At 39.6% G+C, this 27887-nt stretch overlaps 1 protein-coding gene across 2 annotated transcripts in view; it reads right to left on the bottom strand.

The window, feature by feature from the left end:
• Positions 1 to 27887, bottom strand: part of TSPAN9 (tetraspanin 9) — a 168286-nt gene that overhangs the window by 65768 nt on the left and 74631 nt on the right. For both annotated transcript variants that reach the window (XM_084226681.1, XM_084226680.1), the window contains one exon: positions 25477 to 25556. In XM_084226681.1, the coding sequence (XP_084082807.1) occupies positions 25477 to 25539 (63 nt within the window). In that variant the 5' untranslated portion in view covers positions 25540 to 25556. The remainder of the gene's footprint in view (positions 1 to 25476; positions 25557 to 27887) is intronic.

Genomic DNA, 27887 nt, shown 5'->3' with positions numbered 1-27887 from the left:
TTAGCCTTGTACTCTTTACACCTTTGTTTACAGTAAAAATTAACAGCCAGGTGCCTCTAAAACTCATCTTTAAGAATGTAAAAACCAACCAAACACACAAAAAAACCCAAACAAGCAAAAAAAAAAAAACCCCAAGCATAAAACCCACAATGATATTTTGTATTAACTAATATCTTCTGGATTATTTTTTTGTCTTCAGTTCTTACATTTTTTACTCCTGTTCTCAAGCTTTTCTGCCAGGGCTAATACTCTGTCTAGCTTTTTGGTTTGTTTACTTTTCAGCTAGTATTTTAATAATCACATGCTCTGGGATCAAGATCTTAAGATAACAGGAAAATTAAGGTCACAATATTTGGCAATATTGGAATCTTTCTATTTCTAACTCCTACATTGATATCTTATTGTTTGCTGGTAAAATCATCCCATTACTGGCTCAAATGGAGCTTAAATCTAGGCAAGGAAGATAACATCAAGAGATGTCTCTTATCTACCCATATAGTGCTAGCACACATTTAAAAAAAGAGGTACTACACAAAGAGAAGGAATTTATTTCAGACTGAGAAAGCAGAACACTAAAACACTAATGCTGTTGAAACAAACAGCACAAAATGACAATTCATTATTTCGAGGATTTAATAGAAATTGATTTTTTTCATAATTTTGAGAGAAGTCCATTGTTTAATTTAGTCAGAAGACTATGAGCAGGCTCAAATACTAGCCAACCAAACTCCTTTGTTTATAAGGACTCATCTCTCCTCCTCTTTTTTCCTTCCCTGCATCTCTGCTCACTGAGCATTGTAAGCATTACAACACAAGACATTCTTTTAAAAGTTTAAAACCTAACATTTCCAGAACACAAAAAAGTGGAGAGTTGTTCTCTTGGGTGGTCATGTTCAGCTGCTCAGTAATGGGATAACTAAGGACTCAGAACTGAGGACAAGAATCATAAAAAAAATAAAAATCAGAGTCTGGGTAGCTGAAGCAGTGAAAATATGCTGGTTTGCCTCTTACACAAAGGAAATAAACCCATCATCTGCTAGGATGGTTCATCTCTGCAAGAACATAGCTAAATAAAACATAAAACTTACTTCCACTCAGCAGTCAAAAAGCAAAGGTAGATCCGTGCATTTTGCCAGCAGTCTGGGCTTTGACAAGGAAAAAAACACCAAGAAAATTCTGTTGAGCTCTCCTAACTCCGAACAAGTACTGCAATGAGTAAAGAATTATTCAGTTCCTGAGGCTAGGCTATTTTAAATGCTACTTGTACTCACATTAGGTATGGGGGCCATGAGAAGCCAGTGGGGGAAAGATTTTACACATTCCTCACTGCTGGGCCATGTGCAGGCCAGTTTCTGTAGTTTGCACCAAATGACAAAACACTGTGCTTTTTATATTTTGTTGCTCAAAGACAAGCAATCATAAAGTTATGCAGGGAAGGACTGAATGAAAAATCCACTTTTGCATGGATAGTTTACACAAACCAGCAAAGTAAAAAGTAACTATACTCTAGGACACTAACATAAACACCAGATGTGTTTATGGCAAGTGTTCCCCAACATCACAAACAAATAGTGAGATCTCCACTACTAGTAGCTGGAAGAGAGCCATTTGAGAGCCAGATGGTTTAAAGAACAGTCCAGGGTTCTCTTCTTGGGACTTTTTCAGTCAGATTATATTCTTCTAAATACTAATCCAAAGCTAGCAGCCCTCTTTTCTTTGCTTTCAGATACAGAGAAAAAGCTGTCCCACCTAAGCTGCCTAAAAAGCTCTGTAGCACTTTCAGTAGAGCAGGGAGCTGAACTGAGCACAGCAACCACCAGTGACATAAGCACCATTCCACCCCATGGATTCACACAGTGTCCAGTGGGAAATGAATTAGGAGATCAAGATGAGGGACTACCTGTACTCATCAAAGCATCCTAAACTCTCAAACAAAGTACTTTTGCCCCTTCTGTAACTACAGACACTATTCCATGCTCACCTCAAGCCATGCAGAACTGGGCACCAGGAACTCTGACCCAGGGAACAAGCAAAGATCATGAATCCCAGTTTGTTCCACAGTAGGCAAAGTTGTAGTGACGATCACAGAGAATTTTGTCCGTGTCCATTGTTTCAGTCAGCCACATACTCCAACACCAGCTTGGCCAACCTACCAATCTCAGCTTTGCTCTACCAGCTTCCCCATCTTCTCTGGCCTAGAAGCTCATGAGGTAACACCTCTTCTACATTTCTTTTTCCCTTCCTATACCTCGTGAATTAACTCAGCGCCTCCATAATGGATTCCACTCTTGTTCCACTAGCAAATGTCACCTCATCAATCACTCTGCTTGCATGTTTTTATCCTTTTACCTGACTCATCTTCTATGTGTATAAACTCCCAAAACAGCCCCTGCCTTTACCTCTGCATCTACACAAAACCAGGAACAACCAGGTCCAGATCTAGGAGTCTCTAGACATTCTACTAACACTTACATTAAGGCTTTTTTTTCTCTAGCTGTGTTACTTGGTCAGGTAAAGGTATCATCTCTTCCTACAAACCTCAGCACAATAATAAGTAATAATGGTAGCAAAAGCAAGAGCCACAGCACTGTGTGAGACCAACAATATCAGCACAAGTTACAGCAGGAAAAACACCTAACTGTGACACCATGTTTGAGACATGGATTGGAGAATAGCCTGCCCACTCGGACACGCTGTGGAATTTAAGAAGGCACAACATAATTACCGGAGCTGGTCTTGGCTAGGAGGCCAGGATTAGCACTCCAACACTTCTGAAAAGTGGCCAGGAAGGCTGTTTCGCCTCTCGTCCAAAGGAAATAAAACCATCTCCTGCTAGATGGCCCCCAAACACTATTTGAGGCATTATTTTTACACAGATTTGAGAAAAGTATCTTTAGTGATACACCTGAGTGATTTACAGCATCAGTGCATCCCTTTGCAGTGCACTGGACCAGTATCAACCCAGAAAACCAAGTGCTCTTCTCTGTCTCAAATAACACACCCTTAGCTATCTTAGATTTTCTGTAGATTTTTCAGCCAGTTACATAGAGACATTAAAGGAAATAGTGACCTAATTCTGACACTGTGGTTTCATAATGTAAAGATAACCTAATTCTTCAGTAGTCCCAAAACTCCTCTTCCTGATAAATGACCTTCTCCCTAGAGTATTTAATATTACTTTCAGCAATTAGAGGACCGAACAGAATATGCAAACTGGAAATTAAAAAGCCTTGCTTTTCCTTTAGATCAGTTAGGATGATGTGCACAAACACAGAAAAACAGTGTGAATTTTATTGATGTGCTGCTCTGCATCCTAAGATATGGTCAATCAAATCCCTTGCTTAAGTGAGTACTGAAATCAGGGGAAAGAAAGTTCTTTTCCCCCACAGTACAATACTATTGCTTTGGTGCATAGAAGTTCCCTTCCATTTTCTTAAGCATCAACAGGTATGGGCTCTAAACAGATCAAGAAAGATGTTGGTACAATTAGAACTGTTGGTAGAAGAGTTCCACTTTCCTTTAGCAAAGACCGTGGCCAAAGACATTCAGCAAAGAGCCATATGACAGATTCCTACTGTATCCTTAATCTGATCAAAAATAGTTTACATAATCAATTTAAAATACCTTAGCTCCCAATTCAACAGAATTGAAAAGCAAAAAATAGACAAATCAACCAGGATACAGATCAGGTTAGCATGACTTACCCTTATGCACAGCTGGAAAAAGTGGAGGATGATAAGACAGGGAATGGTCATGGACTTTTCAGGGTACAGGCTAATTGGATGGGGCATTAACAACAGTTAGTGAAGCAGAGAAGAGCTTCTCTGTAGCATCATGCCAGGCATGAAGAACCAATGGTTCTCAGAGGAAGGCCTTTACTTCAGTAAGGAAGTGCAACAGATGAAGCAAAGTTTCACCTTCCATCACTCCTGCATTATTGTTGGTGCAAGAAAGAGGTCTAACTTCTCTCAGAGCAACATCTCATAATGAGTACACCACTGCAGATGGAATCTTCACACAGACACACAATCATGTTGCTATTTGCAAGCATCATTAAAGTAATTCAATAATTTAATTTTACTTCTCAAAAACACTAATGATAATGCTAACAAACATTTTATTAAAATTACGGCAATCTGCCTTTTTGGATTGCTTTCCAGATGAAATGCTTGCTGAGCATTAATCTTCACTTCTGCAGACTTTGTCCATTTTGAAGGCCATGTGTGCATGACAGCCTCATGTCACATCATCTGTGAAATTCCCTGCACAAAACTCAGTGCATGTGCTTTGAGAATTTACGGCTTCTCAATACTTCCTTCCAATGATACCAATTACATAAACGCCCATGGAGCATAAAAGTAGAAGGTAAGTCCTCTACCCTGGCCTAAGAACTTCTAACAAAATGGTCATTAAAGCAACAAAACCACATGAACTAAACAAAGTTTAGTTCAGGCTTCAGCATGAAGACTCGGGTCAGCTTGAACAGCACCCATTATTGGGAAGAATGCAGGGGGAAACTTCATTTCATGACGGCAACTCAGTTACTAAGAGCAACAGGACGAAACTTCCAAAGCCCTCTTGGCTAACATCTATTAATATTTTATCAGTGAGCAGCATCCCCACTGAAAGGTACACACAATGTCCTTTTTCTATCCTTCACAAGTAGTCTCCTCTAACAGATGGTCAGTTTACATGTGGTAATGATCCACTGTAATTAAAAACTCTATTCTCATTAGCAATCCTCCAAGAATACGACAGCTCTGGCTCACTTTTTCTGATGAGTATGTATTTTGTTTAATGATAAACAGCAGCCAGGAGAATAAAAAATACAGTAAATTTCTACACTGGGGCTGAGTGGAGGGGTTGGATTACAGATTCCTAAAAGACAGTCAAAGACACCATTCACCAAGGTTGAGAATGCCAAGTTTGAGGGTCAAAACAGACCCTAGTAATCAGCATGTGCAGTTCAGCTGTCTTCTGGAAGGATTCACTAAGTGTAATTCATATTCCCTTCACCTTTTAAGTCCTTTTCTCATTTCAAGTGAAATCAACATTTACAATCAACTGTTCTACCCTAATTACAGACCACAATAACCCTGTTTTCCATAGAGACATAGATTTACTGCTTCCCCTTACTGCAATTCCTCTCCTCCTCTCCAGTTGGAAAAGCCAGAGGGCCAACACAGACATATATTTTTCAGGAGTCATTACCTTCCCACTGACTCTACAGATCATTTTGGATTCAGTGTCACTCAGAAAGGAGACCTTGTGGACTACTGACAGCGTCTGCAGAATTACTGGCTCAAAAAATCTGTAACACCTGAGAAAGACCATCATCATCTGGAGGTCCTAAGGGGAAGAAGAACAGCCTTGCAGACAGGACCTGTAATCAACCTCTGCAGATTCAGGTTCAATTCTTAGTTCTTCCATAAATCACTCCCCAACACTCACCATCTGTAAATATATACGGAGAAGCATTTCCCACTTCAGATGACAAAGACTCAGCCGCTGGGAGCACCTTTTACTGTTTTTTAATTCAGAACCTCATCAAGCAGAACCTCAGTTACTGAGTGGTGTCCCTGAGATGATACTTCTGCACATAACAGCACAGGCAGAGCCCCACTGTGCTCCATGCTAGGTTACCTGCGGGGTCCCAGGAGGAATAACAGAGTCACAGAGACAGACAGAGTAATACAAGTTAAAGCATCCTCCCAGGGCTAATTTCTTGGCTGGCAGGTACATGCTATGTACCAGGATTTAAGATAGGATTTTTTAGTCTCTGCAGCTCTATCAATTTTTCACTTACTTCAAACTTCCCACGAGTCTAACAAAAACCTGACTGTAAGTAAGTAAAAAGCAGGTATTTTCTAGTGCCAGATCTGACTACTAGATAGAAAATTATAATTATCAAGACAAAATTATTTCACGTGCCAACGATGACATACACTCTCTCTTACAGGGAGTTCTATATTCCTTTTCAAGCAAATAGATTTTCTGTCCTCAGCATCAAAAATTTAAACCACTCATACACCCCAGTGTTTTGCATTGAGCATGGCTCTTTTCCAAAAGTCAATGTCAAAAAGCAATAGGGAGGTCCAGTGTTACGTTATATCTCAATTTTTTCTGCATTAGTCATGTTTGGTTTGCAGTTTTCAAACACAGTTTTATGTGGTGTATTTTCTGCTGACTCTGAATCCTGAAGCATCAGCCTTGGGTTTTAGAGACAAACTGAGCTGCTTTCTTCTGTCACACTTTCACTAATAGCAGCTTTTTTGCAGGCAAGTCCTGCTCTACTGTGCATGGTCCCATTGACTTAACAAAGCCACTGTTTCTGTGAAACATGCAGATCTGCTTCTGAGCTGGAAAAGTGCTAAAAGGACAAAAAGTTAAAAGCTCTCCAAGTTACTTCAGTCAATAAAATCAATAGATGTGACTATGTGCATCACAGGTGGCCAACATAGAACTTTTGAGCCAAATGGGGACTGCAGGTAACACTCACAGTTCAGCCCTATCTGACTTCATTCCCAGGTTAGCCTCATGCAGTAACTAATTGCAGGGAGCTGTAAAAAGCTGTCACCTCGCTCTCCTGAATTACTCAGAGAAATCCCCTTCCCCAGAGCTCTCCTAAATATGAGGTATGCAGCCTGTGGCATTCCACTACTGAGAAATTTAATGCATGTCTCACAGGGTTGGGAGAGCTGGACACCTACAAGATAGAAATGGCTTCATTAAGTGTCACTTTGATACAGCTCTTGGACCACATACAGCATAGCTAATAAAATGTCATCTCATCTGCTTGCCCCTTCAGAGGTCATTACAACTACATGAAAAAAATAAACAAGGGCAAAAAAGCAGAGAGATGATCTAGAGCAGACAGGGGGCCTGACTAGAAGAGAAGTACATAGTGCTGATCTCAGGTCTGACAGGTCCTCCTGCATGGCCCTGTTAAGACAGTCAAACCCTCAGGTGCCTTGTAATCCTTAATAAAGGACTTTGAAATTTGAAGAAGAAAGGTTAGTCTTAATACCCCTTGTCCCTGTCTTCGTCTTGTATTTCTTTTTTTAGTTTCCCTGTCAGAAACACAGGGAAGTATTAGACTTCTCATTGTAGCAGGATCCTCTGCTTAGAGCGGGGGAAAACCAGCTCGAAATTTTTATTTGCAAAGCTATCAGTGTTGAGGAGAAAGGGATGCCATGCTGGTTTTGGTGTTCAAGAATGCTGAAACCAGCTGGACTCATCAACCCCAAAGTTAAACATTCTGAGGAAGAAAAAAGTACCTGAAAAAGTACCTGATAAAGGACCCAAGAAGTGATACTACTTACAACTTAAATAAGGATGCTGAGCTGGCACAGCTGGCCTGGAGACATAGCACTGACAGTCAATCACTTCACACTATAAAAATCCATTTCCACTTTTTAACTGTAAAGTCTTCTAACATGCTCCTTCTCCAAGTGTGTGTGTGGAAATTCCTCCCTTGAGTGGGAATGCTTCTCAAGGTTACTCCTCAAGGCTGAGCAAAAGAGATTTCCCCACAGCCATCAGCACAGATGAGTAACATCAATCTCTACTTTATAATTGGTTTTGCTAGCTTTAGCATAGTTGCTTGAATATTGCTCCAAAAATAGTACACTATACCAGTAGTTATAGCTACCTATCCTGATTAAGATCTTTTAGTCTGATCATTATAATTATCATAATAAGTTTAAATAAATAATTTATTTTATATCTAGATAAGATAGACAGATAGAGATAGAGATTAGGGTTTACATCCTTAATCCTACAGGACAAAGTTCTGTGAAGGTTCAATTACACCTATATAATCCTTTAGAGATAAACTGCTGGCAGAGTCTGGGGCCAAGATTGATTCCAGCTGCACAAAGACTCCTCTTTGAGAAGGAGTTTAGAAAGCAGGAGGATGCCTTCTGCATCGTGACTCAACAGGAGAGCTTCTTTAATACATTTTGTCTGAAGCAACACTCCTGAGTCTCAATTTGATTTATTTATTGAGTTATGCTTATGAAAGGCAGCACTAAAAAGTGAATTGCACACAGCCAAAAATTAAACGGTATCTGCCAGGTCCTTGGGTTCTTCTCACTTTTGCTCCCCAGTTTTTTTGCTTAGGAAAACAAAAAAAGACAAGGTTTTTTATCTGCAGCAGAGATAAGAAGCTTTCATGCTGTGCCAGTGTATGCCAAACCTATTTGGAAGGCAGCATCACCAGGCATCTTTTTGTGAGCAAATATATTAAAAGAAAGGTCTGTAAAGAAATTGCCTCAAGGCTCCAGTTCAGTGGTAACTGTGGCAGTGTTCCGGTGCTGCTGGCTTGCACTCGCTGTGGAAAGTCCCCACAAAGTAAAGAACAAACAGAGCTCTTTATGCTTTTGCCATGGGATCACATGGGCGTATCAGTCCAAAATGAGCAGGAATCTTTTTTACAAAACCACACTATTCTGAAGGTAGAAGAATGGGTTTATTTAAGCAGGTCTTCCCAATTCAGTACTTTTGAATAAGAACTGTTAACTAAAAGCTCAGGTCATTTGTCAGCTGAAATGTATTTTCTATGTCTTTTGCCATATTTGAGTGACTAGGCCTTGAAAACAACTTTTAAAACTCTCTTCTTAATACCTTAAACAGAGATAACTTGGAGTCCTGTGACTTAGCAGCAACTGCATCAAGGTAAGAGTTTTTGTTCAATGCAAAGGACATTTTAAATTAAGTGTCCCACTGCATGACAGACAACTCTATTCAGAGAAACAAGAAATAACAGAAAGAAAAAACTAAAACAGTAAAAAATGCTAAAACAAATGCATGTGCCCCACGAGTCCACAAATGGAAACATCATCATCCTTACTCAGGCACAGCAATGCTAAACTGAAAAATCAAGCTGAGACCCATCACACTTTGCTTAAGCCATCTACAAAGTACCAACACAGAAGCTCCTCTAATCACATCTACCTGTCTAATCAGCAGCACCTCCCTCAGAACAAGCTTAGCTGTAATCTATCACCTCCAAACGGAGCTTTTGGGTTTTGGAGCATCTCTCAGGGACAGCATCCATAAGACACACCTCCACAGCACACATCTCTAAGGATAGATAGATAGATAGATAGATAGATAGATAGATAGATAGATAGATAGATAAGCAAGATGACTCCTGTCCATGGAGCTGGAAAGACAATGGAGTTTTCCTGACACAAAGAATTCTGTCACAAGCTGTTGAGAGCAAACTTAAATCCTCAGGCAGTAGCATCTGGCCAGTCACTGAACAGAGTACCAAGCACTTAAGAGTTTGAAAACTGGCCATCAATATTCTTCTCTCAGAGAGCTGAATTCAGCAGCAGCAAAGCCCAGTCAGTGAAGACACCTTTCAAAATCCTATTTTTGATTACGATGTTCAAGATCAGGACTTCACTTGAAATTGCTAGCTTTTTTGGTTGCCAGTTTTGTTGTTGGTTTTTTGCAACTGATGGCTAAGGTATAATTTTCTAAAATTGATTTCAGATAGGACTGTAGATCAAGGTTTGATTTTCCAAGAGCTTGCAGAAGCGTTACAAAATGAAAACTTTACTGAAAACAATATTCTGTTAAAAAGGCATTTTTCATGAGCTCTACTATTGTCAAGAACTCAAAACCAATTCCAGTTCATGACCAAGAGTACTCAGTCTTTCTCCAGCTATGGAGAACCAAAAGTATTTGTAACCTCTTCTTCCTGGAGTGCCAGGCAGAAGGCTGCCTCTGCTCCATCTCAAGGAGTTGAGCTGTGACTTATCATTACAAACAACCTCAAACTCAATCCCATGTAATGTCATGCTCACTATCAGGGTTTCTTAGCCACTTCTACATTAATATTCCTTCAGAGAGAAAATAATTTAGGGTCCATCCAGCACAGTGATGACACCTTCATGTCTCTGTGGCAAACTCCTGTGCTCCCAAGGTTTTTCCTTTCAAGCATATGCTCCTGAATCTTTACACTGCCTTTTGTTTCAGCATGGCAGTGCTCATTTCAGCCCTAAGACAGATCTTAAATCTATACACTCTATATAATCCTAGGCAGACATAATTCAATAAGCCGGTTTTTCCTTTTCATGCCGTTGGATTTGAACATTTTCTTTGCTAAACCTGCCCACAACACATCCTATAACAGAGAAAACCTTGAGCTGACTACCCATAAAATATATTGCGTCAATGGCCAGACATAAATCTGCGCTGATGCTGCAGCAAAAAGAACCACTGCTGAAATGAATGTCACATCAGGCTGCGGTCTCGGAAGAACAGACAGAAGCAGGAGACACTACAGGGCAGAAACAATAAAGGAAGAAGCCTCCCTCTCTCCCCCAAGCTGCTATGAAGCAAAAAATTAGGCCAGAGACTGTCATTAAAGCAGTATTGTAATTACAGCTCCTAGAACCTTTTAGCAGTAAGTTGAGGACAGAAAAGAGTTTCTTTAGAAGGTAGTAAGCTTCTTTCAACAGAAAACAGAAAAACATCTCTCAATCATCCACTCAAAAATGTGAAGTCACGTCAGAAAACTGTGTGCATGCAGGCACAGCGCTATCAGATTTATAAAAGCGGTGCCTCACACAAGTGCAAATGAACCCTCTCAGCTTTCTCTGGTGGAGGCTGGGAAAGAAAGCAAGTAAGCCAGCAGCTGTTATTCCTCAGAAACCTGATCATAACCTCATCAAGATCTTTGCTTCCCCACTCAGTTACTCAAATTCTGAACGACAAAAGAGCAGGTATGATATTAGTACCAGCAAGGCTGGGCATGGAGAACAGATCAGTAGGTGTACAGCTGAATGTCAGGCAGAAACAAATTGTGTGCCATGGATCCTAGCAAAAGAAAGAAAGGAGTAAAGAGACTGTGGGAATACAGGGGAAAAGATTAAGGATGCTTTCATCCTCCCATTTCTCCCTCATACTTCTTTATGAAGCACACAGCAAAGCTTTAGACGACAAAAACACTTCTATGTTTATATTCCCCCAAATGAGCAAATTACAGCAGCGTTGTTTCCCTCCTTTCATATTAATTTATGCACCTCTCTCTTGAATATGTTTGTTGGAGAACTCTTTGTAGATCCAGAGTCAGGATATCCTAATTGCAGTCGTAAGAGTTCCTGAATAATAAGGAAACAGAAACCATCCAGACCCAAACAAGAAATTCTTCCTTCTTTCCACTGCTCTGGCTCCAATCCCCTGCCCTCCTGAAGTGCTGTAATACTATCTGTTTCTTTGTGTTCCCGAGAGTTTCCCAAGATACAGGAACTGGGAGAGCCAATTCCTACAAAGAGTTTTACACAGAACCATAGAATGAGATGGGACACCACCATCAGGGATGCAGAGAATAAGGACAGCCTTGAGGAAGAACAAATTTTATCCTACTTCTTGCACGTCACCTTCTGAGATTAAAAAAAAAAAAAAAAGTGGGGGAATGCTGCAAAGAAAAAGTAGTTTCATGAGAAACACATTTCATGGTAGGAAGCACAGAGCAAAAAAGAATCACTGGTTAAGAACCAGAAAAATTAGAAGGAAGTAACAATTTAAACATCAGTGACATTTGTGATAATGTGTCTAATGGCACAGCACAGAAGAAAATTAATCCTTAACTTTCTAATTTGGATTTATGGCAGAAGTATCTAATTCAGTGGATCTTCAGTATGTAACACACAGGGAGTATTTCAGCTTTCCAAAAGCATGTTCTGCTTCAATCAGGATATGTCAGTGGAATAGGTTGGGGAGTACTCATTAAATCACTTGTTTATTATTCACACTACAGGAATGTGAGTTCTATTGGTAAAATGAATCAATCAGAGAGCAAAGAGCTATTCTCTGGAGTCTGCATTAATCAGCCCGACAAGCTGTCACTAAGGATTGGGTCAGGCTCATAGCACAGCATCCAACCAGTGGGGAAAAAAAATCCCCGAGACGGCTGGAACAGGGAACAGTTCACCCATTTAAAGCTGTCCCCAGAGGCTTGTGTCAACCATTTATTACTGCTCACACACAGCTGCAGAAGCTTTTAAGTGAGAAACCTGCATTCTCGGACGTTCCAGAACTGTGTGGAAACATGCTTGATCCCAGCTTGTTCTGGGAGGACAAGCAAGATGAAGTATCCTGAAAGAAATACTGCTGGGCTTTAATACAGCCCTCTGAAGAAAATGCATTCATGAACTTGGAAAAGGTCTAAAACTAGGACACATGTCAGAACAGATACACTGTTGGGAAACACTCAGAGCTGTCAGGCAGTCTGCACTTCAATAAAACGTTTTTAAAAGAACAACACTATTTTTACAGACTATTTTTCATACAAGCGTATTGCTTTCAAAGTTTAGCTGTTGCCCAGACTCCCTCTATGTAAGTCTAAAATATAAAATAACATTTAAAAAAATGTCACTCATGAGAATGCACCAAAAAAATAGCTTTTTCATTTTTTAAAGAAACCCAAACAAAACAAAACCCCACAACCATTAACCTGCCCCACTCCCAACCCTGCTGGTAAAGATCATTAACTCCTAAAATCTCATTATTCTGAGATATACACTCTGTTAATGAGAATGAACATAACAGAGAATACAAGTAGTAGCTGGGCTGCAGGAGCCCTAAACAGAGCAGAAACATGGAACAAAAAAAAAAGCAGTCAGCAGTTCTGATAATAGTGTGAAGCCGTGTAACACATAAAGCAACGCTTAAAATCAATACACGGTACCAGAGAACACAATCACACACTGCGGCCACTTGGACGGAGGAGTGATAAGATCAATGTTTCTGTTCTTGTCAGCACTTGTGCCAATTGCACCTTCAAGCTAGATGGAGTTTAAAACTGAGCATGACCAACAGGGACAGAGCTGCAGGATGGGCTACAAAAATTGCTGAATAGTTTGAAGAAGGAGAAGCGGTTTAGCTGAAGTGTGCTTCAGAGGAGGCTGCCAGGGAAGGCAGTCCAGAGGGAAAAACAATAAAAGGATGAGTGTCTAATTGCAGCAATGTAATGTGAGCGCAAATGCTCAGAACTGAGGAAGAAATTCTGTCCTCACAACAGAGCTTCTTCATCTCACAGAACTCTATACAGAGCTCTGTGCATGCTGCCACTCTAAACTTGATATTAAAAGCTACACTACAGAACTACAGAAATATTAGTGCAAGCATTTAAATACAGCCTCAGGCAGCATTGGCAAGACTGTATCCTGCAGATCAAGAGATGGGATTATTCCAGTCTAGGCAGCACTTGTCAGACCACACTTGTACTATCCAGGCTAGGTCTTCCCAGCTCCAGAAACTGAACACCATCCTGCATTGTTCCACCAAGACAAATAATGAATGCAGGTTGCTTCACAGAAAATTTTGGCATAGCTATTAAGAAAAACTGAAAACAAACTGAACTAATTGAAAACAAACATTGGAACAAATCACCAAGAGACATGCTGTCGTTTCTCTTGCTATAAATACTGTGTGTGCTGAGCTTGACAGGGCCCTAGGTAACACAAACTAAGGATTTCCCTTTAACAGAAGGTTGGACCAGATGTTCTCTAGAGGTTCCTACCAACCTAGAGGTTTTCTTCTGACTCCATGATCTAAACATATGTTATGCTGTATGCATTGCTAAATACTACTTTTTCCTTATTTTAAATTTTATTTTTTCTGATTTTCCTTTCCATTACAGTAATAAAATAAACATTTTTTAAAATAGTAATGACAAGACAATGGAGGATGGTTTACTGTTTTGCAGAATAACTGCCAGCATCTACTGAAATTAGCAAGCACAAGACTTTAAAGGAAATTCCCTTTCACAGAATATTTAATTATAAAAGTAGACTTTCTGCTAGAGAATTTGGATAAATGGCTGTAAGGAGTTCCATGAATTCACTTAATTTCTTTAGTCTCTATTAAGCATCTTTTACCATATACTTTGAAAGGCAAGATACACAAACATTTGGTGTGATCCAGTATATCTAGTATTGCATTTGAGCTTCATGAATGGGAGATAAATCAATATACCAGAAGTCAAACATTGTAGTATTAAATTGTAACTCCATTATGGTTTATTTGGATGATGAACTTAAATACTCAAAACAGAACCATGGAAATTCTACCACTAATAAGGTGAACCTTACCACTAATATCTACTAAATCATGAAACACAACAATTATTTATTTCAATTAAGCTGTAAATGGACAAACAGACTAAGAGACGAAACAAGAACAAAATCCAGCAACAGTGTCAGGTTCTCCTTCTAACTAAGAGCAGAAAGACAAACTCAAATTTCCACAGAAAATGGGATTCCAACCTGCCAAAGTAACAGACAGCTCTATCACACCAACATCGTACATCATAGCCACCTCCACAGGCATATTCTATTATGAGAGTAGCTAACACCTAAAAAAGCCTAAACAAACAAAAAAGTATCAAACCAGGAGCAAATATAACTCCAGCAATCTGCATTTTAGACTGCATCCTGTAAGACACAAAACCAACGTTGCACTGAAAGACATCCCAACATCCTCCCAGAGGCTGAAAGTGCAAAGAGAGGGTCCCACCTGAGAGTCCTCTCTACATTCCACATGCTGAAAAAGCCATCAGCACAAACATTGCTCAGGCACTAAAAGACTAACATATGGCTTGAGGGGCTATGGAAAGTAGGAAGAAATCCTACTGCCAGCCATGCAACAACTCTACCTTCTCTAAGTGCTAAATCCGATGTTGGGTTACTTCTTTGTTAGTTATGGAATATACTTTATTTGCTGTTTTGGACTAATGAAAAAATATTATGAAAATATGAAAAATATGAAAAAAAATGTAATCAATAAAGAGAGATATCCTGCAGCCAAGTCTTCACCCTGACTGTCATCCATTGGATGAAAATCTCAAGAAAAGACCTGCAGTTTAATCCGTGACACTTTGCAGGGGGTGGGGAGGTTTAGGGTTTATGTCGTGTCATGAGAAAACTTCCCCTCCTCTAGGTGCTTCTGGATGTCAGTGGCATGATGCCAGACCTCTGGAGTACACAGCCAAATAAAAGGATGCTGTACCTAAACCTGTTAGTTCTGTGCCTGCAGACAATGCTGCACAAGCATGTGGAGCTCTGGGGTGGCTTGGCTCTGAAGCCTCTCACAAGGCAAATGGCACATAACAGATGGTTGGTTGCTTAAGACACTTAGCAGGGACTTCAGGGATCCAGATTCAATTTCAGTTTAACTTTGTTCAAGTCTCTTAGAAGGACACATCTACACCATGGATATAGACAGATTTAAGCTGTCTCTGCCCAAGCTAATCTGGCAATGAAAGTGCAGGAGGACTGCTGCAGACACCCAAGCTTGAAGGAAGTGATCTGCAGGATTTCTGAGTTCGTGGGCACTGCCATACAGATCTCAACACAAGCCTCTCCATGCTGAAATCTGCTGCATGTGGACATCTGTCCTGATTTTGGCTGGGATAGAATTAGTTTTCTTCCTAGTAGCTGGTACAGTACAGCTGGTACAGTAGCTGGTACAGCTGTGTTTTGGATTTGGCATAAGAATAACATTGGTAACACAGAATTACAGAATGCCTTGGGTTGGAAAGGACCTTAAAGATCATCTAATTCCATACACACTGCCATGGGCAGGGAACCTTCCACTAGACCAGGTTGTTCAAAGCCCCAACCTGGCCTTGAACATCTCCAGGGATGGGGAATCCACAACTTCCCTGGGCAATCTGTGCCAGTGCCTCCCACCTGTTGCTGAGCTCTCCTTACCTTGAGTCAAGGACACTTCAAGGTCTCATGTTCTGCCAGCTAGGAGGTGCAGAAGAAGCTGGGAGGGAGTGTAGGCAGGACTGGCCAAAGGGATGTTCCATACCATAGAATATAATTTGCAGTACATAAACTGCAGGGAGTCAGCCAGGAACCATCAATCACTGCTCAGGGATGGGGTGGGCATCAGTCAGTGGATGCATTATACATCACTCGGGGGTTTGGGGATTTAATTTATATCTCTCTCATTTATTTCCCTTTTAATTACAATTATCATTGTGTAGTTATTGTTGTTATTATATTTTATTTCTATTATTAAACTACTTTTACCTTAACCCACTTACCGTTCTCACGATTCTCCTCCCCATCCCACTGGGGTAGAGGGGTGGGGAAATGAGCAAGCAGCTGTGTGGTACCGAGTTGCTGGCTAGGGTTAAACCATGACAACTTGCTAGTTCTGGTCTCTAAAGGCTCTCAGCCCTCTACCCTGTGCTCTAATGCAGACATTCTCTTTGTTTTGGTGTCTCAGCTTTCCATCTGTATCAGGAGGATAAAAGCACGGCCCATACTTACAGGGTGTCAAGAGGATAAATACATTAAGTGGTCCTAAGGCACTCTGGGATTACGGCAACAGATGTAATATCAATTCCTTAAAGCAGTGAAAATGGAGAAGAGAGGGCAACTGAAACTCTAAGGAAAGAGCAATTGAGAACATAAAGTTTATTTTTTTCTAATTTGTGTCTCTGCACCCAGAGGACACCACAAAAGAAAAAGGGAAACTTGGGAACACAGCAATAACTTGATGAAAGGTAAAAAGTGGGGGATGAACACAGAAGTAAAGGATAATAAGATTCTTACCCGTCAGTTCAGTTTAAAACTACTATGAAATGAGACAAAAATAGATGTTTACATTTCTGAATTACAATCTATTTGGAGACACCTCTCTTACCTGCTTATGACCATAACTAGCTGGAAACTCTCCAAGACAATACAGAAGAAAAAATTAATCTTGTGAAGAATCCATGCTTCTCAGCAGTGACACAGCTACTAACAAAATGTAAGTATTCAGCAGCACTATTTAAAACAAAGTGTGCTTAATACATCAATTAAAGAAGCCTAAAAGAACAAACCTCTAATTCAGAAGCAGCCCTCCTAGTAAATTCCAATTCTCTAAGTTAGCAAATTGAGGAAATTTGATTGAATAGTACAATGCAAATTCTTTATTCTCTGTTTTATTTTTGAATAATTTTAGCCTCAGTGATTGTATGTTGTGGTATAGAGACATGACTATATATGATGGAATTATTCCCAGTTAACTGCTTCCACTGTTAACCACTCCATACGTTATTTGCAGAGTAAACTGCATGGTTTAAGCTTTGCAGTACATCCACAACATGGTAGAAATGTGCACACAAGCAACTAATGCATCTCTCTTAATGACTGGTAATTTGTTAAGCTGATAAAACCTACAGCTTATAGTCATCTGTTCATAATCTTATCTTCATCCATAGCCCATTATTGTCTTGCTTCAGTCTTCTTCATCATAAAAAATTAAAACCATTAAACCGTGCTTATTTTAGTAAAAAAAAAAGTACTTATCAGTCACAACTCAATACAGTGTTAGAAATTAATAATTCTGTAACAGATGATTAGCATACCAGTTTCTGCTGGTTTTTATTCCTTGCAGCAACTCTCAATACATGTCATACACTTTAAAGAATCAACTACAATGTGATCATTTTCTACTGCAGACCTATAATTTGTACCTACAACAGTACAAATGGTACCAGAATGCACATAAAACAGAAGAATGGGGAAATCCACAAAAGAAATAAAAATATACAAATTCAGTCTCTCATGCTTCATGACTTGCCAGTGTTATATGGGAAGAAAGACGGTAGAGACTAGTTTAATGTATCTTCAAAACTATCCCTGCAGCATTGATTAGAAACAGTAATAAGGGGTTTTCATTCAGCAGTCAGAAGACAGGATTAGCAAAAGGAGCTTGAAATGGGACCAAGTAGATTCAAAAGAATCCATGGGTACAGAGTTCTTTCCCTACTAAAATAAGCAACATTTTTAATCATTATTAATTCTTTTGATTCTGAAAAGTTAATTCTCATATCCTACGTTTAACAACAAAAACATAGCAAACACAAGGAAGAAAAGAAAGAAATAAAAAGAAATGGCAATCTAGTCTTCCTGTGCTCACGAAGACTGTAGGGACTTGTCTGTGGCTTGATTAAGGGTAACAACAAACAGTGGCTGGATGTTCTGTAGCCCTGTGGAGAGCCTAGCCCTGGCTGCGTTACCTGAGCAGTGACAAAGCCACTGGCCAGGGTGCCAGGTTTGGAGAGACAGTACTGAAGATGAGCTGTGGATGACTTCTAAAATTCAAACTGGCAGCAAGCGCCATGAATGTTCACCATCCTTGCTATACTGGATGCAGTAGTTAAATGAAGAAGGTTCGGACAGCCATGTGAACTTTGGCCCAGCTCATTAAAGGCAGCAGAAAAGAACAATCATTCCAGTCAAATTTCCAAACAACTGGAAGTTCAATTATCTGTGATGAATAAATTAAGCAATTTAAGTTGCTCCTAAGCAGCAAGGGACCGAGCTAAATGGAGATCTGAGTTGACTTAAAGCTAATTTGTGTCAGAAAGTTCTGAAATGGCTTTCAGTTCAGTGTCTGCAGTAATTTCTATAAAGTGGTATTAAAACTATTAAGTTTTATGTGAGAAGTCCCCAATAGGTTCAACAAACATTCACTGTCTAATAACAGACCTTCAGCCATATGAGGTCCCTTCCCTTTGTTTGGGAAGTGTGGCTTTTTTATTTCTGCAAGATATTTACAGCAAAGCCCAACATAAACAACAGAATTCTTCCTTTTGTTCACAGTTTTCGTAAGTTGCTGCAAGGCTGGGTAACTTTACGTGTTACAAACACAGAGGACCTACAATATTCCATAATACCTGTGGTGACTTGGCTGCCCATTAGGAACGTCCCAACTATGTGTACAGCAAAACCCTAACAGACCACACTTTACTTTCCAGAAACCAGAATGCATTCTCCCATCTTTTCTACCCAGGTCTCGCTGTGTGTCAGCAGTGTTTAAATAAACAAATTAGATGCCTCCTTGGACAGCCAGATAATGGGGTTACAAGCTCATCCTCTACTCACATGAGAAAGATTATACCCCTTTAGATGGGCCTCTTGCAGACCTACTTACCTGGGGGGGGTAGCAGGAGCAGACAAAAAGGGACCCTGCTAACCAAGGCCCTACCAAGTGGCTTACTTAAAGGGGTCTAGGAATGCAGGATTAAGTAGGAAATATCACAGTTATTACCCTTATTCAAAACTGACAATAAGTCATTGCTTTATGGAAATTCGATACAGTCTTGTTTTTAAAGTTAGGGGAGTTGAAACATAGAAGGCTGAAGAAATTTGTTTAATGTCATCCTCACATCCTCAAAGGATATGAGGAACAGAACCTGAGTCATATGTTTTAAAGAAAGATTTAACTCTGGGAGTACAAGAGTGCAGGGAGAACTGGAGGGGAGGAATTTGTTTTCCAAACTGAAATTCTTACTGTGCTTCTCCCCTTCATTGACAATAAACTTCCTGATGTACAAATGAACAAACTGTCCAACAGGCCACATTACAACAGTTGTGTACAAGTCTGCCTGAGTGATGAATCAACTCATTGTTTATCCAAAATAACAGACACAAATGGCTCTCACACCTACCTACAGCTAGAATTAAAGCACTTCCACACTGAAGGAAAACCAAAATAATTTTAAAATCCCCCGCATCCAAAAAAATAAAGCCAAAACAACCTAAATAAAATATAGCGTTAGCGAAGAGTAGTTAGTGAGAGGAACACTGCAAAAAATGCTGTATCTCATGTCTTGCCTATCAAACTGAAACAGCTTAGACCCTAAAACGAAGTATGAGGCCCTCACCACCCGGATTAATCAGTGTTAACTCAGCTCTCAAGCAAACCTCAATATTTTAAATTAAAACTAGTCTCAGGTCTCCAATAACGTTTTAATATTATTCTGTAATGTCATCATGCTGGTTACAAATGGACTTCATTTACCTTACATTCATTAGGACAGCACACTGTTTGAACTCAATATTACCTTTCCTTCTCCTCCCAGCCAAAACATTGTCATGCTAAAATGTTTTTCTAATAGATCTCCCCCACCGAGATACATGTTTCCATAGGGACACCAACAGTGCTATACCATTTGGATAGGAAACTAAAACAAATAGCTGGGATCTTTTCACAGCTTCTTAAATCCCTATCAGAAAAAACAAGAATTCTCCAGCTAATGCAACTAAAAACACTAGCTTTTCCAGAATTCACTGTCTTGCTGGTTTCTCTTCAGTTTTTCATGTGGGGTGTTTTTTTGGTTGGGGGCAGGGGTTGTTTGTTTGGGCATTATCTGTTTGTTTTAGGTTGGTTGGGTGTTTTTGGATAGTCTTATTTTCACAGGATTGTACCACAACTGTCACCACACTTATGTCATTAGAGTGAAAATACAACAGAAGTAAATATCACTATTATGTCAAGAGACAAGCATCCCAGGGTCACTCACTGTCTCTCTTTGTCATTATCCCCTGTGTGAGAAAATGGAGACTATCAGATAATGCAGCCAGCGGGAGGGCTACAAAAGAGAGAGAAATTTAATGTGTGTCCTCTCCAAAGCTGTTTGTCGGTAGCAATTTTATTCTGATTTAAGGGACAAACTGTCCACCCCTTTTAAACCTCAGAGATTTTTTTTTTTTTGTAGGGACAGTCTCTTCACATGATTTAACTGTCTGTCCAACAGGTTCAGTTAGGCATTAAAGCTTTATACTTCAAACTGAACAGTGCACTATATTATTTATTCCAGTTTGGCATAAATAAGTATGGATTACCTTATGCAAACCATTCTAAAGTTGTTAGCTGCTTTACAGTACCAAGAGCTTTGACAGCAGCCAGACCCAAAGAATGGACATGCTCCCTCTCTTTCAGCGTGATCTGAGACTTGAGTAAAAGTGGCCTGCATGGCTGCTCTACTACTGTCTTTATGCTCATTGATAAATGCATAATATTGGTTTTAATCTACAGAAAAAAGTATTAATTAGTCCTGCTCTAAGATTAAATTGCACAAATAATTAATGCAGAAGAATATTATCCAGGAGCAACAGTCTTTATCCATTATTGTAATTACAGAGCATTAGGGAAAAATTTGCTGTATTTGACTTTTTGCAGCTCCTGCTGGACCAGCAAGTTTCCAAATCATGTTTTGCTCTCCTAAATTTATGTTTCAGTAAAAGGAAAATGCTAGTAGAAAATTTACTTTCAAAGTAAATATTAAATAACTGAATTTCTATATTTGATTCCACTTAAGTTAGATAAATTGTAACTTCTGCTTATAACTTCTGCTTTTAATTGTAACATTAATACAGAGGTATTATTCTTATCAGATTTTTTAGTTGTTTAAAATTTAAAACTTTTAACAAATAAACACCATTAAGGATTTTCTTGGTTATGCTTGGCTTTTTCTCAGCTCTTCTTGAAACACAAAAGATCAGACTTAATAATCTTGCCATACAGCTCCTAGTAAAATGCATTTTATATTAAAATTAAGCAACAGTAAAAATTATCAAGATGCCTACTATAAATGCTTCTGTATGCAGACTCATTAACCTAAGCTAAATTAATAGAACAAGACAAAATGTAACCATGACCATTGACTGCTTGCAAAGTTCCCTAGCGACTTTTTGGTATCTTATGCCAGTCATTTCAAAATTTCCATTTTAAGACCACATGAAAGGCTCATTTAATGAGTGATTTTTTTTTAATTATGTTTCACAGAACTTCTTTTTCTATAACCAATAATATTTTCTGATACATTTTGTGAAAATAATTATTGTAATCCTTTCCTCTAATAACAATGAAGTGAAATCTCCCATTGAAAGACATATACCCTAATGTTTATATTTAGTGATTACCTTGCTTGACAATTTAGCTGCTATCTGTAGAAACAAAAATCAATACTTTATTTCTTCTGCAGAGCAATATCGGTTACTTTGCAATCTCCACATGTTTGCACATAAATATTCTTGAAGGCAAACTAAATCAATTAACATTTGTAGTTGTCCATCCAGGCCCTTTGCAAAACATATTATGCACTTAGGATGAATTCAGTGTAAATCATCATCCTAGCCACACAATTAAATACTATAAGCTTCCTTAACCCTCAGCTCAGACTTTCCTAATCTCTGAAAGAAAGCAATGCCAGATGGCCATGAACAACTGTTAAGAATCAGAGGGACACAGAGAAATACCTGAAGCTCTCAGTAATTCAGTGGAGAAACACCTTCTGTTCTAACTTACTGCTAGGCCCCACTTAGACAAATTTGCTTTGTACAACTCTTAGGCGATTCTTCCAGGTTAACTGATACACATGCTAGCAATTTTCAAAAGCTGCATTTTCTTGCCCTGAACTGAATTCACAGACAGTGAATTTTTGCTACAACTCTTGGTTGCAGTTATCACAGGAACAGCATGTACAAAATGCAGAGAGAATCCATTGACTACTGCACTTCTCCATCACTTGAAACATACCATTGTGCGTAAGTATCTGTAGGTACACATTAAAATAAGTAAAATACATTGTATGTAAAAATAATGTGTGTAATATATAATATTCACATATAATTAGTTGTCAAATCTGTGTGAGTTAGCTGCAAGGCTGAAAGAGGAGTAGAGCTCATTGGCCCATGAGGCACAGATTAGGCCCTATTTCTCTGTCTCAGGAAGAAATGATGGGAAAAGTTCCTCTTTTCCTACAGAAGAACATCCTCCTGTGAGCCAACACTAAGCATCAGTACAAACAATCATGCCCAGCATGCTGGGATGCCAAAGGACACCTCCAGTGTTCATTTTCAGAGGAAGCATCTCACAAGCACCAATGTCTATGGTAACAGTGTGGAAGTGTCTCCTCATCTCTGAAGACCAGGAGCCTCATTCTGCTTTAAATTACAGTTCAGGAAATTTCAAGTTTAAAAGTGAAGCTTCTCTTTTTAAAAATAAATCACCTTGCATTGTAAAAGATGATAGTCACTGCTCAAGAGCAGGCCACAGCTTCATGTTTTTGGAGTCGGGTTTCTTAACAGAAATTCAGAAGGAAGCAGTGAGAACAGGCAAACCTGGGAATGGAAAAAGTAGGTTAAGAAGAAAGATAGGACTGAAACAGCAGGGAGTGCTTCAGCGCAGGGTAGGAGCAAAGGGCACTGGCAGAGCTGTGTGGGGAGTCCAGTGCTGGGCTAGCAGGAGGGTTCAGGGCAGCAGTGAGAGATGCTGCAGGTGCACAGCACCAGCAAGGAGCACAGAGTCAAACATTCACAACCTGTCAGATATTCATGATGGAACTAGTGGAGGTTCCAACTATGAAGCCAGAGGTGGTAAACTACAGAACACAAATAGTGTAGTGTGCTTCAAAGGATGATGTTCATTTGAATGTCTCAAACAATAAAACAGCACAGTCAAAAAAGGAAAAAAAAAGAATACAGCAAAACCGGAAGAATGCATGGGAACATCATTCTGGCTTGCAAAATTGAGTATAAGACAGCTACAGTTAAGAAGGGAGGACTTCTGAGAAATTTAAACTAGGCTGAAGGATCACATGTCTGTTGTAAACTACTTTGAAAAGTACCTGACATCTTTGCATTTTTCAATAATCTCTCAGATTCACCAGGCCAGAGCATTATTTTCACTCTGAATAGCATAGTTCATATTTTAAAAAATAGGCATTTTTAGAATATTGGCCAGAGATGTGGTGATAAAGCTTAGTAACAGAAACAAAAATTATATAAGCCTTACAACAAAAGACATGGTAAGGAGAGTGTGAAGGGGATTAAGAGAAAAGGGTAAGAACTGAAGAAGCACAGGACACTGGAGAACTGTTCCAGATGGTAGGCTAGTTTTAACCTAAGCAGCAATGTGTTTGTATAAAAGTCCAGTGGGAGCTGAGCAGACAGAGATGAGCACACAGATGAAGTCTGATATGTTCTTGTGAGTTCAAGGAATGGAAAAAAAGGACTCTGAATGTCTGATGCAGAGTCAAGAAAATTGCTGCTTGGGAAGAAGAAAAAAATCAAAGAAAGATATTGAATCTAAGGAGGTGAGGAGTAAGAGACACCTACATAACAGATCACAGAGGACATGAGTAATGAGACCAGATAAAAGCTTTTCTAAAACTAGTCACCACATACATATGTGAAAAAAAATAGTTCAAGGTGTCAAAGTAATGCAGCATTGAGTCAAATAGCCAGTTTGATATAAATATGGTGTGTTTAAAATTATTCCAAAAAGACATATGGCAACTTTCTAGTAGGGTATGTGTACAGAAAAAGTAAAAAAAATTAAAATCATAAGTGAACTTTTATCAGATGTTCTTCAGTGATCAGTTCTATCTTGCTATTTCAGTAAGATGCCCACAAGATGCCAATTGAGTAATTTCAGTCTAGCATTTCAGTCTATTACTGATAAAAGCTCACTGTTGCGTGAGCAGTTCAACACTGTACCAAATCTCCCATTAACTCTTGCTCTTAGAGGTTATTTCAGTAAGTGGGTCAAGATAAACAGACAACCTGCTAGTAAGGCTTCTAATTTGAACAATGATATCTGTACAGCAGAGGTAGCTATTTGAACTAAACTGCTAATGCCCCTTTTTCCAAAATAAATCCCAGGATGGTGTTTTCATTTATTTATGAGGCTTACTGTATGTTTCTGGATCACAACCATGAATGGTTTTGTTCACGTGCCCAAGCTTTGTAACCACCAGGAAAGAAGTGACCTTTGCTTTCAAACTCAGCAACCCTTTCATATTGGGTTATATTCATGAATACTCAGTACTTCAAGGAGCCTGTGATTTCCTTAAAAATACTGGACTGAAGGATGCTTAGCTGGCAGAAGACCTAACTTTTTCTCCCTCCCGTGTACGTGACAATACTTTGCTCAAAGTAGCCATTACGCTTTTAACTTGCTGGCTGAAACATTCATTGTTGCAACTCCTCACACCTCTTGGCTGATGGAGGAAAATCAATTTTGATCCCTGAGAAGCAAGTGCAAGTCTCCAACTTCACACACCAATGTGCACAATTGCAGCTGAAACCGAATCCACATTAAATCACCATTCCAGGCATTTTACATTTATGCTGAGACCTTAAGAGGTTAGAACATACATGATTTACTGCTTTTAACTGGAGAAATGGGACAGAACTTCCTTCAAATGAAAAAAGCACTTTGTCAAATGAAGTTTACACAAAGCAAATGAGATTTATGGTGACAATGAAAATATACTTTAAAAATCAACCTTCAGCTTTTTGCAGAACAAGTATTACAACAGAATGCAACAATCCAGCCACTGCAGGATTTTAATGCTACAATAATTCTGGTCTTCCTTAAAGGGCAACAATTCTGCCCTTTCTTAGATAACCCAGTTCAAAGCACATTAGAATAGCAAGTCTGAGCAATTAGAAGCCAAACTACAGCAACCAGGTAGCAATAAAGATATAGAAAGCATGTGCATTTCCCAGTAGACACAAGTTTAACACTGAAAATATTCCAAGCAGGTATGAGAGAGAGGGAGGGGAGGAGAGAACTTACAGTACTGCTTCAAAGATGCACTATACACATAATGCAGCAGTACAGGATACACTAACAGATGAAGGCAACTGAAAAGGCAGTACTCACCCAAAATATTAAATTGAAAAGGAACATCATGTATTTCAAACAACACAGGCAGCCTCTTGCCATGTTGCACTTCTTAAATTCTAAAAGGAAAACAAAGGATAGATCCAGGTAAAAGACCACGTATTTGCTGCCTTTGGGTGCACTGTATTTTTCACTTTTTACGCCAGTTCCAGTCCCAGCGCCGGTCCCGGTTCCGACCCCAGTGTGGCTCTGTGTGCGTGATCCAGTTGTACCATAGAAAGCTCCTGCAGTAAAACCTCGACCAAATTGCCTCCCTGAGGTAGAAGGTTTAGCAAAATCTGAGTCTTTGCTATCCAAAGATGGACTCCGGTGAATTGAAGAATCCTCACTACTTGACTTCTCCATGATCTCTCTTTTCACAGTTGTCAGATTTAATGTATAGCATCTCTCAGCATTAAATGCAGTGCCTTGCAAATGCCACAGTGCGCTAAGAGCTGTCTGTGTTTTGCTTCTCTTTTTCTTCGTACATAAATCAGATAATCACTGCAGAATTTATTCACTGCATTGTTGCTGGGTTTATTTTTTATAGCAATGTAGGCTGAACTATGTCTGCCTGAAGCATGGATTTATACATTAATATCCCATGCAAGAGCACACTCATGATTTATCTTGATGAATCAGTTATGCAGAACTTTGATTTTTATTAAAAAGAGCCATAAGCTCTTTCTCTGCACTCCTAGTCTACAGTCCTCTAATCTATAGGCAGCAGATGGTCCTTGCATCCATTTCCAAAAAGCTTCTGCAGTACACCTGGGAGACTCTCCTCGAGCCGGAGCACTTTCCTTGCTCTCAGCTTCCCTCTCTGTGTCTCTCTGACTCTCTCTCACACGCTGTCTTTTTTCTTTCCACCCATTTGCAGTGTCTCATTCAGTAACCCGCTACCGGAGCGCACTCTGTGTTTCACTGCTGTTGCCGTGAAATCATCAGCAACTGCAACCACTGGGCATTTCCCACAGAAATCCCTGACCTAACTATCGAGTAATAAATCCGCCCTCCTGCTCGCCCCTCCCCTCTGCTTTCCATCGGGCCAGTTAGCAGAAGCCTTCTCCTCCAGGACACGCCTCCATGACATAATATCTTTAATAGGATTAGAATTACTCTTGACTATACAAGTGCACAACAGAAAATCTCTTTAAATGTCAAGTACTGTTTAGCTGTTTATGCGCTGGAACCGTTCGTTAGGCAGTGATATTCCTTCGATGCAATAAAATACAGAAAAAGTATGGGTTAGACAGACAGGTGCTAACCTCTCTCTGCTCATTAACAGTCACATTTTTTCCTGGCTTAAACAAATCCCACGGGACAAGCAATGGGAATAGGCTAGCACCCAGCATACACTGCTTAGGCACACATCTCAGCTGTACGTGCACATAATGCAACACCATCACCTGTGATATAATTAACCAGACAGAGCTGCAGCCTCTTACGAGGTCATCATTCAATTCTTAAAACTCCTGAAATGTAAGGGGATCTGAGCCTGCAGCTCTTTACAGGCTATTTAACAAGTGCATCAGAGATTCTTGTTGTGCACAGCAATAAGCCATCTTACATCACAGGTCGTCTGTGAACTAGAAACACTGACCCAAATGCCACATTTCTTTTCCGCAGAGGAGTGCTACATGCCTGCTAGGACTCTGAAACAGGGAGGGCACGACTGTGCACGTGTGCCTGCGCATATGCATGCAAGTGCCTGGAGGGGAGGAAGAGAAGCACTTCAGGTCACTACTCCCCATACTTCCAAATTTGTCATTTTGTCATAAGCACAAAAGCAGCACACCAATGGTGCAAAGTGCTATAGCAGATTTAAAATGCAGGTTATTCTTTTCTTTCTATAAAGAAAGAAACCACAGTAGGAGGCCACTGTGAAGGAAATAGAGCTACCAGGAAAAGCAAAATTCTATGCAATTTTCAAATGACCCCTCCACATGCTCATTAAAATGCACGGTTACCTCTAGGATCTTTGAAAAAAGACAATATAACATTTATTCAATCTTACATATCTATGGCTAAAAGCCTCTAAGGATTCTGTAACTTTTATGTAACAACATCAGAATCAACACCCTAAAGCAGTGCTGTACCTTTCTTGACAGCCTTTTTCTGCTAAAAGATCCCTCCACCAATAAAGTACATAAAATACCCAGTATTTGAATGTGTAATATCTCTCTCACCTTTTCTGCTCTAAAATAAGATTTTAACAACAGGCAGATCCAAGCCCATATCAACAATGTTTGTTCACTTTGCTTTTAAAAAGTAATTTCAAAGCTCCCTGCATCAAATGTGTCCGTCAGAAAGACGACTGCAGGATGGCTGCTCAGCACTGTGCGCGACAACAGAAAAAGCTACACACAAAACTCCCAAGTAAAAACAGATAAATTAGCCTTGACCGAAGT

This window comes from Fringilla coelebs (genome assembly GCF_963513975.1).
Source record: "Fringilla coelebs genome assembly, chromosome: 2".
Taxonomy (NCBI): Eukaryota; Metazoa; Chordata; class Aves; order Passeriformes; family Fringillidae; genus Fringilla; species Fringilla coelebs.
This window is presented reverse-complemented; position numbering and strand designations above follow the sequence as displayed.